The sequence below is a fragment of the Agelaius tricolor genome, unplaced genomic scaffold (genome assembly GCF_023055355.1).
Source record: "Agelaius tricolor isolate 1412-34295 unplaced genomic scaffold, bAgeTri1.0.p SCAF_2, whole genome shotgun sequence".
In the NCBI taxonomy this organism is placed as follows: Eukaryota; Metazoa; Chordata; class Aves; order Passeriformes; family Icteridae; genus Agelaius; species Agelaius tricolor.
The window spans coordinates 8,372,189-8,387,464 of record NW_027269262.1 but is presented as its reverse complement, the minus strand read 5'-3'; the positions used below and the strand labels follow the sequence as shown (position 1 = coordinate 8,387,464).

The window sequence follows — 15,276 nt, the reverse complement described above, 5'->3', positions numbered from 1 at the left end:
GTATAAGTAACCTTTTATCTGAACTTCTGTGAATAGAAAACCTCATGAGTCCAACAGTAGTTCTGCTTTCTTTTCTGTAATTTTATGGGGTTTTGAAAAATAACCATGTCCATATTGCAGCTCACCTATCCCAAGTGCATCACCATTGGTATTGTACAGATTTTTGTACATTAGCATATGAAATGATACCTAGTGGGATAGATGTCTACTTATTCATGTTACTTAACTTTCATCTGAAGAAAAGTCTTAGGTAAAATACATGTAATATGTTTGGGTTTTTTTCATTCCTATGGAGATCTGCATATAAATCTTAACTGACACAAAGTGGCTCAGTTTGTGTTCGAAAGAAAGGGTTTATTTCATGTATTGGGAAAAATAGAATAACAAAGATTGTGTTGACCAAATGGTTGGAGGAGGAAAAGTTTCTTCTTGTATCTCATGACTTGGCTAAAGTGTAACATCCCCAGTTACCCCCCCCCCCCCATCTATCTCCTATTGAAGTTCCCTGGCCATTATGCCAGAAAGTTCTTTTTATGTCTGTCCTAAGGACAATTTCAGTAGTTCACCCATACAGGCATTCAGCGGTCTCAGGCAAGAGATTAGAGGGAAAGTATAGTGGAGCAAGGCAGAATTATTCCCAGTGGAGGAGGACCAGGTTAGGGAACACTTACACAAAATGGAAATATCTTAAGTTCCCAGGGCCAGAGAGGTTGTGTCCTTGAGAGAGCTGGCTGATGTCACTGCAAGGACATTCTCAATTAGCTTTGAAATACACTGCTGACTGGGACATGTTCCAGGAGAATGGATAACACCAAGCATCTCTTCTATCTTCAATGGGAGCAAGAAGGAAGGTCTGGAGAACTTCAGGCCTGTGAGCTTCATCTCAGTTCCTGGAAAGGTCACAGAGAAAATCCTCCTGTAATTCATGTGGTCTCTGAAAACATGAAGATCAAGGTAATTGTGACTAGTCAAAATAGATTTATAGGCAGGAAATAATGCCTAAGTCACCTGATGGCCCTCTACAACAAGGTGACTAGACTGGTGAATGAACTAGAGAAAGGGACAACATAAATAAGTAAAATTAAGGTTTTCCAAACTGAACATACATTGATAAGAAGGTGTTCAACCTGTACAGACATATTAGAACTTTAATTGCTACTTGTTTTCATTTTTTACTTCCTAGTCTGTTAGAATCTCAGAATATGCTGAGTTGGAAGGGACCCATCAGGATCATCAAGTCTAACTCCTGGCCCTGCACAAGACACAGGACACCCCAAGAATCACTCTGTGCCTGAAATTCCATATTGCCTTGAGCAGTACTATATATGTTTGAATGCATGATCCATATATATATCCATGTATATCTGAGGCCTATATACATGGATCATGTATATTTATTGCTCCAAAATTACCTGATTGCAAAATTAATTCTTTCTTCAATTCTGAATGCTGTGTGGTTCTGCAATGCTTGGGGATGTGATGTGAATGAATCTATTGCTACTATTATTATAGCAGTTTGGAACCATAGAATGGCATATTTGGATTATTTTAATAGCCCTTACATCTGACAGCTATTTTACAGAAATGAGAAGGTAGTAGTCCCATATCCAGAGAACTGCAGATGGTAAGAAAAAAATCAGAGAAACAGAACACTGCAGCTAGGAGAAAGCTTATTTTTCAAAAATAATATGATAGCAACTGTTACCACTTTGCTTTGCTTGTAATACAAAAGAAACCTTGCTTAAGTATATGTAACAAGTGCTGAGGTGAGAATTGTAATAACATGTAAAAATCATGGTCATGTCAAAGTTAAAACTTGGAAAATAACAGAAAACATGTTTCAAATTAAATGATACTTGCAAAAGACATGCTAAGTGGTTTAATACTCCAGGTAGAGTATTAAACAGGGCTTGGAATGTTGGGAAAAGAAGGCTAGGATCGGAAAGAAAGAACTCTAGGTCGTTTTGGTGAAATCACAGCAGATTTAAGGATGTGGATGGGGGACCACACATGCAGGTAATTTTGGTTTACAGGTATATTGGAAGGAGGAGGCATGTGGCATGCTCAGAGTCCAGGAAAACAAAGAATTCTTAGCTTCGCTTAAACAGGAAGATTTTTAAATACTACATAAAAGAAAGAACTGGACTAGCTTTCTCTGACGTGTCACTACAATGTTGGCATGCCCATGGGAAACTAAGCTTCTGTAGTAGTGGATTTACACACGTTTCCAGTAGTTTTAGAAACATTAACCAGCACGCTACAAAGGAAAATTTTAACTTCATTCCAGTGCTAACAGCAAAGTCCATATCACAATCAAGATCATATCACAGTTCTGAGAGATATTATTTCCTCAGATTTCTTTTAAGTGGGAAGGGCCAGCTTTGATATGCCACTACCACGTCATCAGAGGGCAAGAGCCAAGGCCAGGTGGAATTCGAGCCATGCCGGGTTCGCCAGTAAAATCACTTCCTTGACTAAGGCCTGGATATTCCTGTTGCCCCTTCATACGATCCCACTGGGTCGAAGCGCAAGAGGGAGAAGGAAGGCAGGAATGGCAAGAGTGAGAAGGAGGATTAAGAAATCAGTTTGCCCCATCCCTAAATCTAAGTTACAGAGCAATGAAATCATAGGATGCTTTGGGTTGTGAGGGACCTTAAAGACCATCCAGTTCTACACCCGTTGCTCTGGGCAGGGGCACTTTTCACCAGATTAGGCCGCTTAGAGCCCCGCCAACCTGGCCTTGAGTCACCTCTCCGTGGGTCCTACGGGAACTCTGACCTGCTCAGCCACCGCCACCGCCCCTGGGTTTTACCCCACTCGCCGCTCCCCCCGCCCTCACACAGCCTTCACCGCCCCCGCCATCACCACCGAGCCGCAGGGCGCACCGGGACTTGTAGTCCTTGCTGGCGGGGATTGCCCTTCCGCTGCGACCGCTGCGGAGTAAGACGAACTACAGCTCCCAGCACGTCCCGCGCACCCCCTGCGCCAGCGCGATGTTCCGCGAGCACCGCCCCGCCTGGCCGCCGGCTCCTCGGCGGCGGGACGAGGAGCAGGAGCAGGAGCGGGGCCGCCGGCCCGGCCCGGGTCCTGCCGGCTGCCCCCGGCCGCGCCATGTGGCAGAGCGTCGGGCTGACCCTGCTGGTGATCGTGGCCACGCTGGCCTGCGTGCTGCTGTTCATGCTGTGCGGTGAGTGCCGGGGTGCGGGCGGTGGCTGCCGGCCCGGCTGTGGCGGGCGGTGCTGGTGCCCCCCGGCCGCCCTCGCAGCGCCGCGCCGGGCTCGCAATCTCTGGTGGTTCCTCTCGGCTCGGATTGACTGGAGGAAGGAAAAGGGCACTGTGCCCCGGCCTGTGGGCGAGCGTGTGTGCTATGCAGCGCCCTCTTCTCTTTTTCCCGAGTCGTTTCCAGCCTTGAGGTGCTCCCAGAGCCTTACTTCGGTGTTTAATTCGCTGTTTCCTTTTTTAGTGTTGGGGCTCACTAAAAAAAAGCAATCACCCTGTGCACGGGTCTGAAATGCCAGTGAGTGCGGGAAGTAAACTTGGGACTGGCATCCCTCACGTTCTGACATCTGTTTGCTTGAATTAGCTGAAGACAGCTCTTAGGAGGTTTTTTCTTTCGTGGATGGAGAGGGGGTGGCTCAGGGGGCATCTCCTCGCCCTCTACAACCACCTGACCTGAGGCTCTAGTGAGGTCCATCTGCTGTGCATGCAGTGAGAGGCCCAGGGGAAATGGCCTTAAACTGAGACAGGGGAGATTCAGATTAGATATTAGAAAATATTTTTTCACTGTTAGGGTGGTCGGGGATTGGAACAGGTTGTCCAAGGAGGTGCTGGAGTCACCATCCCTGGAGGTTTTCAAGAGATGTCTGGATGTGGCACTGGCAGATGGTTTAGTGATTTAGGGGTTACAGTGGCGATGCTGGGTGAATGGTTGGACTGGATGATCTTAAAGGTTTCTTCCAACCCTGATGATTCATCCAAGGCTTTATTATTTTTTGTAAATTTATTTATTTAATTATTTCTAAATATGCAGAAAGAAGGGTTATTTCAATGGAAGGAATGACTTGCAGGTCTTTCGGGAGCTCCTGGAAGAAATCAGCAATGCAGTGTGTGAATGTTGTGGCCAATACACAGAACTTGCAGCTCTCAAAACAAACAAACAAAAAACACACCAGCAAATTCAAACTATGCCATAATATGTGATGAGAGGCTTGTGAGACTTACAACCACTTATAAACCTACCTGGCACCTTGCTGACATGTGTGTTTACAAGGGGTTTCTGAAAAACTGAGGGAGCAAGCGAAGACTGATGTTTAATAGTTTAAAAAATGCTAATTGTTGTCAAAGTGACAAAGCATTGTGGAAAGAGTTTGCATTATCAAGGGACTGGATGGTGATATGGGAAGTGAAGTCCAGTATTAACATGTATGAAGCAAGGCATGTAGAAACTGTGAAATGTTTACACATGTAATTTGTTTGGAGAAATACAGTGGAACCAAACTGAGCTGCTATTATCCCAAAGAAAGGATTAGCTGAAGTAATTGCGAGCATTTCTCCAAAATATCTCTGTAATCCTTTGTAGCTACCAAACAGGCAATCAAACTTTAGAAGCCTGAAATAGAAGAGAAAATGTCATTATGCTGCTATAGGAATCATCCATGTGCATGTGTCTCACACAGTGTATTTTCTTGTTAAAGTGTATTACTGCATTAAAAAACAAGATCCTAGCTTCTTTTTGAAAATATAGGGTTTCCATAGCAATTCTTAGTTGAGAGCTTTGAAATTATTTCTGCATGAAGCAACTCTAAAGAGGTTAGATCTGTCAAGCCTGAAAAATAGGTGACTGGAGAAGGGGTGATGGCTATATCACTGACTAGCGAGTCAAAAGTGAAGTGGGAAGCGTTGTGAAATGTCATCATTGCAGAGGAGTTGGAGTACATGAAGTTAAATGGTCAAGCAACAGGCTGAAAACAAAACAATTTCTTTTACACTATGGGGAAATAATATGCAAGCTCATTAATAAGGAATATTTTGGATGCTGAAACTTCTGCCATTTAAATTCCTGGAAGAGAGGTCAATGTCTTGGTCATGATCTTGGGTGAGGAAATCTGTAAAATGCTGATAAGTGGAACTGCAAGGCTGTACTTCACTTGGTCTCGTGCTCTTTTCCTGCATGTCCTGTACTGTCTGTTGTTACAGACTAAACAGTGACCTGAGCAGATATTTATTCAAGTTTCTCTACCCTCATTAGGCATTGACTGGCCACTTTTCAACCTCTAGAAGATGCAGCATGGTAATTGCTAGGGCTTTTATATCTAAGTATGAATACAAGATCTTTGTTTACCATCTTACTGAAAGTGTAATACAATTGTGCAACTGCTGTTCAAACTTAGAAACAAGCATCATTTTCCTCAGGCCCTTCTGCCTTTGTCTGTATATGACAAATGGAATTGGAATGCTAAGCATTAACTTTGGCTGATAACATAATCATTTGCCTAGTGATTTCTTGGTTAAAGAAAGCAGAAGTAATGAATAACTTTAAGTGGCTTGTAAATACTTAGCTTGTTTGGAGTTACATATTGGACATTCATCTTAAATTCCGTAAATATGTTGCTTTGAATCCTTCATTGTATTTTACTTTAATCAGTGTCAGACTTTGTAAAATGATTGCTAAAAGTCACCTAGATTTCAGGTGTACTGAACACAGGAAGCTGACACATTAATTGGATTTTTTGGGGAGGGATTTGAACTATTACCATGCTAGAAGTGACTCAGTGGGGTTTGATAGTGATTTATAGTATTTGTAATTATTTTTTCATCACTCAGCATTTAATAATTAATTAATATTGGTTATACCACTTAACTTCTCTTGCATGGAAAATATTCAAGGAAAACAGTGTCAACACCACTACTGGAAAAAAAAAAAAGAATACTTTGAACTTAATTGTTTATCTGTGCTAGTGACAGGCAGTTTTCCTGGGAAGGCTGGAAAAAGTAGCAACGTCCAGGTGAGAAGGTGATGGAGAAACTGCCTAAGTGCTGTGTGTGACAGGATGTGAGCAAAAGCCAGCCAGTGAGACACACAAATTAATGGACAAATCTGACACAGGAAGGGCTGGATATAATCTGTAGTAAGCCTGATCTGATGATGAGAATATTTTCCAGCAATCTGACAAGAGGTGTTGAAACAGCCTTGAGAGAAAGGGTCAAGAGTGTAAAGAGCTGGGACTTGGATTTTGAATGACTTATAAAAGAACTCATGGTGTGATTGCCTGTAGAGAGTAATAAACCTAAATATCCAGGATCACATGGATTTCTGCTGTCCCTCCACATATAGTGTGATAAGGGCTATTAAACAGTGAGTAAAACATTCACTTCACCTTTTTTTTCAACTTGAAAAGACAAAATTCAGAGCACAAATTATCAGAAGTTATTTTGACTGGTTCTTCAGCAATGTGAATTAGGCATTTATGTCTATAAATGTACTTTGAATAAATGGCCTGATTTCCTTTTCTTTAAAACATGTCTGAATGCTGGCAACTGCTACTTTCAGTGTTAATCTGAATTAGTTGAGAAGCAGGGGAGGCTTGCAGCTAGCATTTGTAAACTGATCACATCTGACACAGAAACCACTGAGGTACTGTAAACAGTGCAGATTTTCAGTTGCTCTTTTAAAAGTGGAAGTAAGATAACTTGGTCCCACTTCTTTCATTCCCACCTTTTCTGATTTTGTTTTTCTGGTGGTCTTATTGCTGCTTTTCTGTATTCCATGTACCTCTGAGATACCTCTGAGATGGGAGGAACTTGTGCCTAGTCAAGGATATAGGATAAAATAAAATACCAGCCAAGGTGAACTCTAGTACTGCTTACCTCTGTGTATTTTTTCTATTTTCCCAGTGTAGCAATGCATGAAGCCAAGTGAAATTGCCAAAGTGCCTTCACTGGAACAGATGGAAGCATTCATCTCATTTGTCAAAAGAGGCTAATGGAATGCAGGTTGAGACATACAACCTTAAAATAAAAATCATGTAACTCTAAGTTCTGAAATGAATGAGTGGTTCACTTCAGAAGTATGAATTCATTTGCAGATGGGAAAACATTTCAGCCCTAAATTCTGCCTGAATAACTTTTCTTTAATGCTTTGCTTAAACAGTTTTGTAACTATCTTCAATGAGTGATTCTTGGGAAATACCTTAACAGATGAGGAAAGTCATGGTTGAGTAGACCACTCATAAAGAGAAAATATCCTTTAATTTGAAGTTGAGTTTTCAAACAGTTGTAAATGGGAGATGAGAAGAGAGCAAGTTTTTTTTTGCTCAGTCAGCAAGCAGCATGTGGTAGTGTTGCATTAAGTGGGAGCAGGTTTATGGAGCTGTGCAGAGCCAAGCACCATGTCACCTGATGTCCTCTGTTATCCCAGTGTCAGAGTAGTGTCTTCTTCAGGCTGATCCTCTCCATAGCAAAGCTATCCACTAGGGTAGTGTACTGGTGCTGCCCTGTTTCAGAGATGTGGATGAAGTGACTTGTGCATGGTTGCAGGAGTTATCTAACAGAGCTCAGAGAAGAGCCCTGTTCTCCCAAATCTCAGGTTAGCATCTCAAGCTCCAGGCTCTTTTTTTTTTTTTTTTTCAGCTGTAGCTTTTAGGATTTTCTGCAATGGACACTTCAGCATTTGAATACAGGCACCATTCACCATGGTGATACCCCAGTTTTAAATTAGTACCCATGTTCTGGCATGGTAGGATCCTGTTTTCAAATCAGTAGGGACAAAGAAGTAAAATGATCTTGCAAGACTACACAGGAATTCCACAGCAGGGTCAGAACTGGAAGTTCAGTCTTCTCTGTGCTGTTCTTGCAGTTACTGCATCACCATCCTGCCTTTCTTGATTTCATTTGTATTTCACATAAGAAAGATCAAGTTGCTTTTACCCAGAACTCCATATTAACCCTGGGGTTTTTCTTTTGTTTGCTTTTCCTGATTCAAATGGAAGAGGAAAATGTGCTCCAATAAAGAAAACTCAGCTGTTGCATACATGCCAGTGAAAGGTGAATGAAGTAGATGGGCCTGAGACTTGTAATCCCTCACTTTTGAAGTGGGAGTAACTTTGTAGTTGGATCACTGTTTCTTTCTCCTTTACAAAGAACCAGGAGCTGATGTGGGAAGTAACAGAAAAAGTAATTTTGATGAAGTTTAGTCAAACCATAAAATCTGTTTAACATCTGAATTGCATGGATGTTACATACATCCTCTATGAGTTAGTCAAAGGCTTTGACTCACAGCCCCACCTTCACAAACACATTGCATCGTGATTTATTAGAGGGGGGTTGACATACTGATGGCACGGTACCAGATGTGTCTTTGCATGGCATCTGGCTGTGGCATTTTTAAGTGAGGTGGTGGCACCCAGCTTTTAATGAGTACTAAACTCTGCAAGGCTGAGTTTTGCCTAGCTGCGAAACACTGGTAGCTTGGATTTTGTAACACTGGATTCAGGTATGTGCTACATCAAGGGCTGGATCCCCTGCTTTGCACTGTGCTGATGTATGTTTGATCTGGCTTACTGCTTTGAGAGGCAACTTCTTTCATCAGTTAGTGTAGAAATATTATGTGTTATAGTCTGCGTGTCATCACTGCTTGTTTGCTGAAGGCGTGTTGCGGGTGTGCTGTTTGGCTTCCACAGGCTCAGTCAAGGTAAGGATGATTTTAAAAGGTAAATCAAATACCTAAAGAAAATAAAGCAAGCACTGAAGGAGTGATTCTACTCAAATGCTTTGTGTGTGGTGAAGCTAAACCAGTAGGACTTCTTTGAGAGCAGCTTACCTGAACAGAGTGGAAGTGTTAGAGGTGCAAACCAATGGTGTCACTTACGTGTCCAGGAAGAGCTCTACAGCAAAAAGCCCACAAAGCTAAACTGAGCCACATACAGAAAAGAATACCTTGAGATGCCCATTTTCCATTTCTTGTGTGTGTATTTTAAATTAGTTTATAATTATTTTGGTTTTTTTAAACACAGTTATGTAACTTGCAGTTCTTCAGTATGGCACAGTGATGGGTATTACCATTTTGCAATGTTCTTAAGAGAATGTATCAGAAGACAATGCATTTTCTATTAATTTCTCAGAGACAATGTGAATCTGCCTCCAGGCTTTGTGTGGTTTTGTTTAATGATGTATTTAGCTGATATTGTTGCTGGAGAGATTTTTTCTATACCCAGAACAACTTATTCTTTAGTAGTCTGGCTATTTCCAAGGAAATTGTTATTTATTTAGGGTCAGGGAGGCTCAGCTGAAGAGGCAAGTCCAAACTTGATTTGTACAAGTGTGTTTGTTTATTTTTTTTTTAACCTTTCCATCCAAGCTGGTAACTAGAGCAAATGAAAGAAATCTTTCTACTTTGATTACTTTATATCTAAAGGTTTCTGGTACAGGCTAGGAGACCTTGAGAGGTTTTTTTATTCTGGTTTTCAAGCGTGGTTGCCCTCTCACTAATGCCTTTGGCTTACCTGTTGTAATTTTCTTTTCAACCCGCTGTATTGTGGTTTGTTTCACCTGCCTGTTACCCCTGATCTGTTTGTTTGCCTGCTAGAACCAGTCCCCTTGGCTGGTTATTTACACTGTCTTGTTTGTAGTCTGAAGCTAGAGAGCTCCAGAATCTGTTTATTACTTGGGGTTTTGGATACTTAGAACATTCCACTCTGCTCTCTAACTCAGACCAAACACTAAAAAGAAATTAGTGCTGTTTTTCTTGAGAGTGCAAATGAACTTCCTATGTTCTTTAGTATTTCCCCAACACACACCCCTTAGTAATTCTGGGTGTTAAGTAGCCTGTTTGCAGTGATAGAGGAAGCATGTAGTTCACTTTATTTAGCTTAAGTTAAAATACCTCCTTTGATGGAATATCTGTTTACACCAAATATACTCAAGTCATGCTTCTGTAAAGTGCCCTAAAACCCTTCTGGGAATGCCCTGAATATTTTTGCCTCATCCTCCTCCCTCTCTTCTTTCAATGGAAGCAACCTTCAAAGAGCTGCTACCTCAATTTTTACTTCTAGTTCTGAAAGAAATGAGAAGCCAAACCCAGCCATCTACCATCATTTTTTTTTCTAGGTGCAAGGGAATGTAATACATTTGCAGGTCAGCAGATTCGATTTAATACACAAGTCATTTAAAGGGTTAGGTATTCATGGGAAAGGAAATATTTTGTAGGCTCTAGGAATTAATTTAGATCATTAAAGGTTGTCATATAGAAGCTTTTCTTCAATTTCCTCAGGAACAGAGAAGTTACTGAAATTAAAAAACCGCAGGATGTAAAAAGTATTCCTGGAAGGAGGAGAAGGGTGGGATCTTGTTTTTGTCATAAGGAATGGATTGCCTGTATTGACTCTGATTACAGAAGAGGAAGAAATGCAGAGGTGCTGTGGTTATATAAGCGTTATTTATTTATTATTTAGTTGGTAGTCTTTCTCCCCCCTTTCTACTATGTCTTGTTATCCATTCCCAGAAGTCTGCATCTGCTGGAAGCTGTGTAATTGGGAGGACAGTTTTCCCTAGCTCTGTAAAATAGGGCTCTTTATATCTGAATAGGTCAGCAGTATAGGCTTAAATAGCTGGCAAGACCTTCTGAATGGAGAACGGGACTATTAAATATATAGCTCTGTGCAGGCCACATGGGTGGTGGTGTTGCAAACAATGTTTGTATAGCATTTATTTTCAATGAGCTGTTTAAATTTTGCTCCACTTAACTGTATTTCACAGAGAAGTTGTATTCCTGTTTGGTGGGTTCTCTTAAAATGAAGATTCTGGCTTAGGTTTAGATATATTTATATCTGCTTTTTCAAGTTTTTTTGGCTACCGGTTACAAAAACACTTAGACAAGACAGAGGAGGAGGAGCAGGTGGATCCTAAGTATTTTTTAAGATAGATTCTAGAAATGTGGCCATCTCAGCTCTTTACTTGCATAATTTTGGGACCTAGAGTATTTTAGCGGTGGAGCAGAACATAGATTTACTGCAGAATGTTAATTTTACTTTAGTGGGATTTGGGCACGGTGAGGGATCTCATTGAATTTGGGGGATGTGGTCTTTTAGTGAACATAAGGAAGACCATGTCCATTTCAGAATAGGATTTACTATAAAATATGATATTAATTTGAGGCTCTGAGTAAGTGTGCTTAATAGTGATTTTGTAATGCAACTTTTAAAACGTGATTTCCAGAATGGAATATTTGCTGGGTGTGGGGAGAAATTCTAGTGCTTTCACAGACCCTTTGTAATGAATCCTGAATCCTTGTTTGAGATATAACGACAGGACTTCTTTTTTTCCTGACAATTAAGACCTTTATCTGTGTGATGGTGGTCACCCACCTACTTGCTGTGGCAGTTCAGTTTGGAATGTGTAGGGCTTTTCCTGGAGCTTAAATGTTGCTTCTGGATGAGGACGGACTTTACGAAATTGAATTGGTTTTTACAGGACTGTAAAAAGGAGTGGACGTGCTGCGGAGGACGTTTGGGGTTGGCAAATGGAGGATGGGAGCTGATCAAAATTTTTTTCGCTTTTGTCGTGTACTTTGCCAGCAAGCTGACTATCAATTTGTATGAAGTAACTAGCAGTATCTCTTTTCTCTCTCCTGCAGGATGGTATGTGGTCTGGCAATTGTTCCTGTCTAAATTCAAATTCCTGAGAGAATTGATAGGTGATACAGGGTCCCAGCAGGGAGACAACGAGCCTTCAGAAACTGAAACTGAACAGGAAACTCCACCCTCGCCTCACAGAGGGAGACAGAAATCGGCTCGGCAGCGAAGGGCACCTACAGAAGACACGACTTAGAGTACTCCATTGAACTTCTGCGTAAACTATGAATGGGTAACACCTCTGCACTCTGTCCTCCAGTGGTGTGACCTCACTGAGAAACTGACCTGAGAGGTACCATTGATTCCTGTGGACCTTTACTTCTGAGCTACCAATGGATGATGCTCCTGCAGTAGAGGTTCAGGGAGGGCTTCAGCAGCAAGTCACAGAGTACTGGAAGAAGGGAGGGGCTGAGAGAAATCTCCATCACAAAAATGCTGAGCTCCTGTATCTCCGGTCTCAGGTCTCAGCACGCAGATGAAGAACAGGTCCTGGACCATAGGCTTAGCCTTTGCATTAGTCTGAACATAGTAAATATCTCAGACTTAAAATAGTTTATAAATTATTTTTTCTTGACAGCACTGTAACTACATATAATGAAATTGAGTTTTATTTCCTTAGCTGTATATTAATATATATATTTTTTCAACCTTGAGAAAGCACATGAACTAAAAAATCAGTTGAAAGAATATCCTGCTTTAGAATGTGTTCTAAAGTGAGATTTTTGTTAAGTTCTTGTGTATATAAAAAGTATAAATGAAATATGAAAAACCCTATTAGGTGCACTTGATTTGGAGGTTTTTATTATCTCCTCTTTTTTAAAAAAGGAGATGCAAAGAAAGCAACTGGATAACAAGACCTTTTTTCTTGGTTTTGGTATATAAGAAGGATTATTGTTTAAACAGTCCTGCTAGGCTTCTGAATGTTTTTCCTGAACCTTACTCCAAGTCCAACCTGTGCTGAAGATGGGAAGGTGTCTGGGTTATGCACTGCTCACTGTTTAGTATTCTGAAGTGTCATCTTTGGTATTTGGATATTGAGCCCTTCTCTTAGCTCTCCTTGTACACCTTTATGTCAGGTGTTTGGTATCTAACCTAACTTTTTTCCTAGAAGCAGTTAAGGCTCTCTTAGCAGTCTGTCAGACATTGCTGGGACATTTCTGACAGTGTTCCAGCAGGGAATTTGATACCTCATGTTTGCTGGAGGACTTACAGATTTTTACCAGTAATCAGCAGTTGCTCCTGTTTTCGCTGAGGATTGGTTCTACAGCTGTTTTGACATTGCACTTCACGATGAAGTGCTCCACTTCTGTTTATCTAGGAACTCTGAAGATTGATGCATGAGATTTTGGAAAGATGAGGAGCATGCATGTAACCACCTCTGTGTGTATGAAAGAGAACTACCAACAGGTCTCATCTTAAACAGCTTCGGTTTTCTCTCAAAGTTTGGATATGTGGTAGTGTTTGGATCATTGTTCCGTGTATAAAAACTTAATCAGGACTTTAAAATCAATCTTGTATTTTTAGCTGTTAAGAAGTTTAAACCTGTGACTTTCAAATTGTGGTTTGGTTCAGTTATATGGCTGAAAGCAGCAGCATTTAGGTTTTTCTTCAAGTAGGCCTACATCTGGGAAAAGAGCACTCTGTTAGTGCCTTTATGTTTAAATATGTCAGTTTTGGATAGTGATCAAAATCCAGTGAGGGGCATTCACTTCTTAAAATCATTTAGATGTTTCAGTATTAAAATATATAAGACAGATCAGCCCTGACTTTCCTTTGGAGTCTAAAAGACTGTTTCATTTGCTAGCATGTATATATTAAGCATAAGGTTATGTTTTGAAGCATGATTAGACAGTGGTATGCACATATCCTGTAAACATGTTGAAATACTGATTGTTTCCTCCTCTGTCTTTCGTGCTGGCAAGGGAATGTCTAATGATGGTTGATTGTTTTTTCTTTTTTTTTTTTTTCCTTTAATTAGTAAACTTCCCATTTATTCAAACTGAGCAGAAGCAATCAGATTCTATTCCCTGCTGCTTCCAGTTTGCCTCACATAACTTAATGTCACAATTTTCTTGTGTGCTTACGTCTTGTCACATGGTGAGACTTCCAGTCTAGCAGTGCTAATCAAATACTGGGACATTTTTCTGAAGAAATTAGCATCTTTGGCTTAAGCTTTGCTAATACAGCTTACAAATAAACTTGCTCTGTACTGACATAGGATATTGACACTCCACTGCACTTCACTTTATCTAGACTTTAGTGTACAGAAGACAGCAAAAGGCTGATGTCTATAGTGTCCCTGGCAAAGAAACAGTAACTTAGTTCCTGCTTCTAGGAGCTGTGAAGAAATGTGAAATTATGGCAATATACATGGCTAGTTTAGGGTAGCTCTGAAGGTGCAACAATCAAGACTCTGGAGCAAGATAATGAAGGAGAAATCCGTATGGGTTTGAATGAGGACACTGATCAAATATGCAATAAGATGGACATGAAACCTCTGGATGGCTCACCTGCTCTAGCCAAACAATTTCCTTCTCCCCTCCATGCTGTCTGTAGGTGTACGTTTCACTCCCCAAGTTATTTTCAGTCTCTTTCTTTTCTTAAACAGCTGATGCTATTTTTTTAATGTTGTGACATAGCTGCCAATAATGCTGTCTCCCTAGTGTGTAGCTTTAATGATCTTACTAGTAGCAGGCCAAAGGTATATAATATAAAGTGGTTTGGAAGAATTTTGAAATGCTAATGTCTTCTGTCAATGCTTAATTTTTCTTGAAGGAAACTGTAGTGAAATCTTTGTATGGGGCACTTCATGCAAACATGTAAGGGCAAAGCTGTGTGTGTGGGACATGTGCTTGTGATAAGGCCTGGGTTGTGATTGCTGGCAGTCCAATATACTCATGTCTTCAGGTGTTCTTACCAATGTCCTTCTGAAACGTTATGGTGGGTAAGCACTTAACTTTGAACTCACCCATCCAAATCTGAAACCTTATGAAGGTAACAAACAGGTTGGTCTTGTTTTGTTTAGTGGGATCTATTTTTAAAACGATTGCCTTATTGTTGCAGCCGTTATCTTGAATGTATTTTGGGTTCTTATTTTAAATTCAGTCATATCATCTTTGTTGCAGGGGCTGTGTAACTTTGAATAAGCAGTAATTTCCTGTGTTGTATGTGACAGTGTTGCAATTTGTGATCACATTGCTGCTTAATATCAGGTTTTACACTGAACTAGACCTGTGTATGTCCTTCTGTTTCATTTGGAAATGACCAGCATAAAGAATGTGTTCAGTGTGGTCATTTGCTTCTTCAGTGTTACAAAACTGTACCTAAAGCTTCTGTGGTTGTCTCTTTTCATCATTACTGTTCTTTTAACTGACGGCACAGATGAAAAATAAAATAACCAGTCTTGATATGAATATTTGACCTGAGTGATTTTCTGATTACATTTTTGAGTGGGATTTTGTCTATAGAATTAGACTGCTTGTTTGAGTGTGAAGCACTACAAAAGGGGACTTGTCAAAAGTCACATTCTAGCTGGTGTAACACCTGCAGATGACTTCATTGTAGTGGGCAGGTTTGTGTATATCTTTTAGAGTAGTTGTTAGTAAATGTGGTTTTTCTGCCTTATACCTTGAAAGGTGTAATTTCATTT

General features: G+C 40.6%; 1 protein-coding gene across 1 annotated transcript; it reads left to right on the top strand.

The window, feature by feature from the left end:
* The first annotated feature begins 2,989 nt into the window (after window positions 1–2,989).
* Window positions 2,990–15,040, top strand: SMIM13 (small integral membrane protein 13). Its single transcript, XM_071452127.1, has 2 exons — window positions 2,990–3,187; window positions 11,630–15,040. The coding sequence occupies exons 1-2, from the start codon at window positions 3,112–3,114 to the stop codon at window positions 11,821–11,823; spliced, it is 270 nt and encodes an 89-aa protein (XP_071308228.1). The 5' UTR covers window positions 2,990–3,111; the 3' UTR covers window positions 11,824–15,040.
* The last annotated feature ends 236 nt before the right edge of the window (window positions 15,041–15,276 follow it).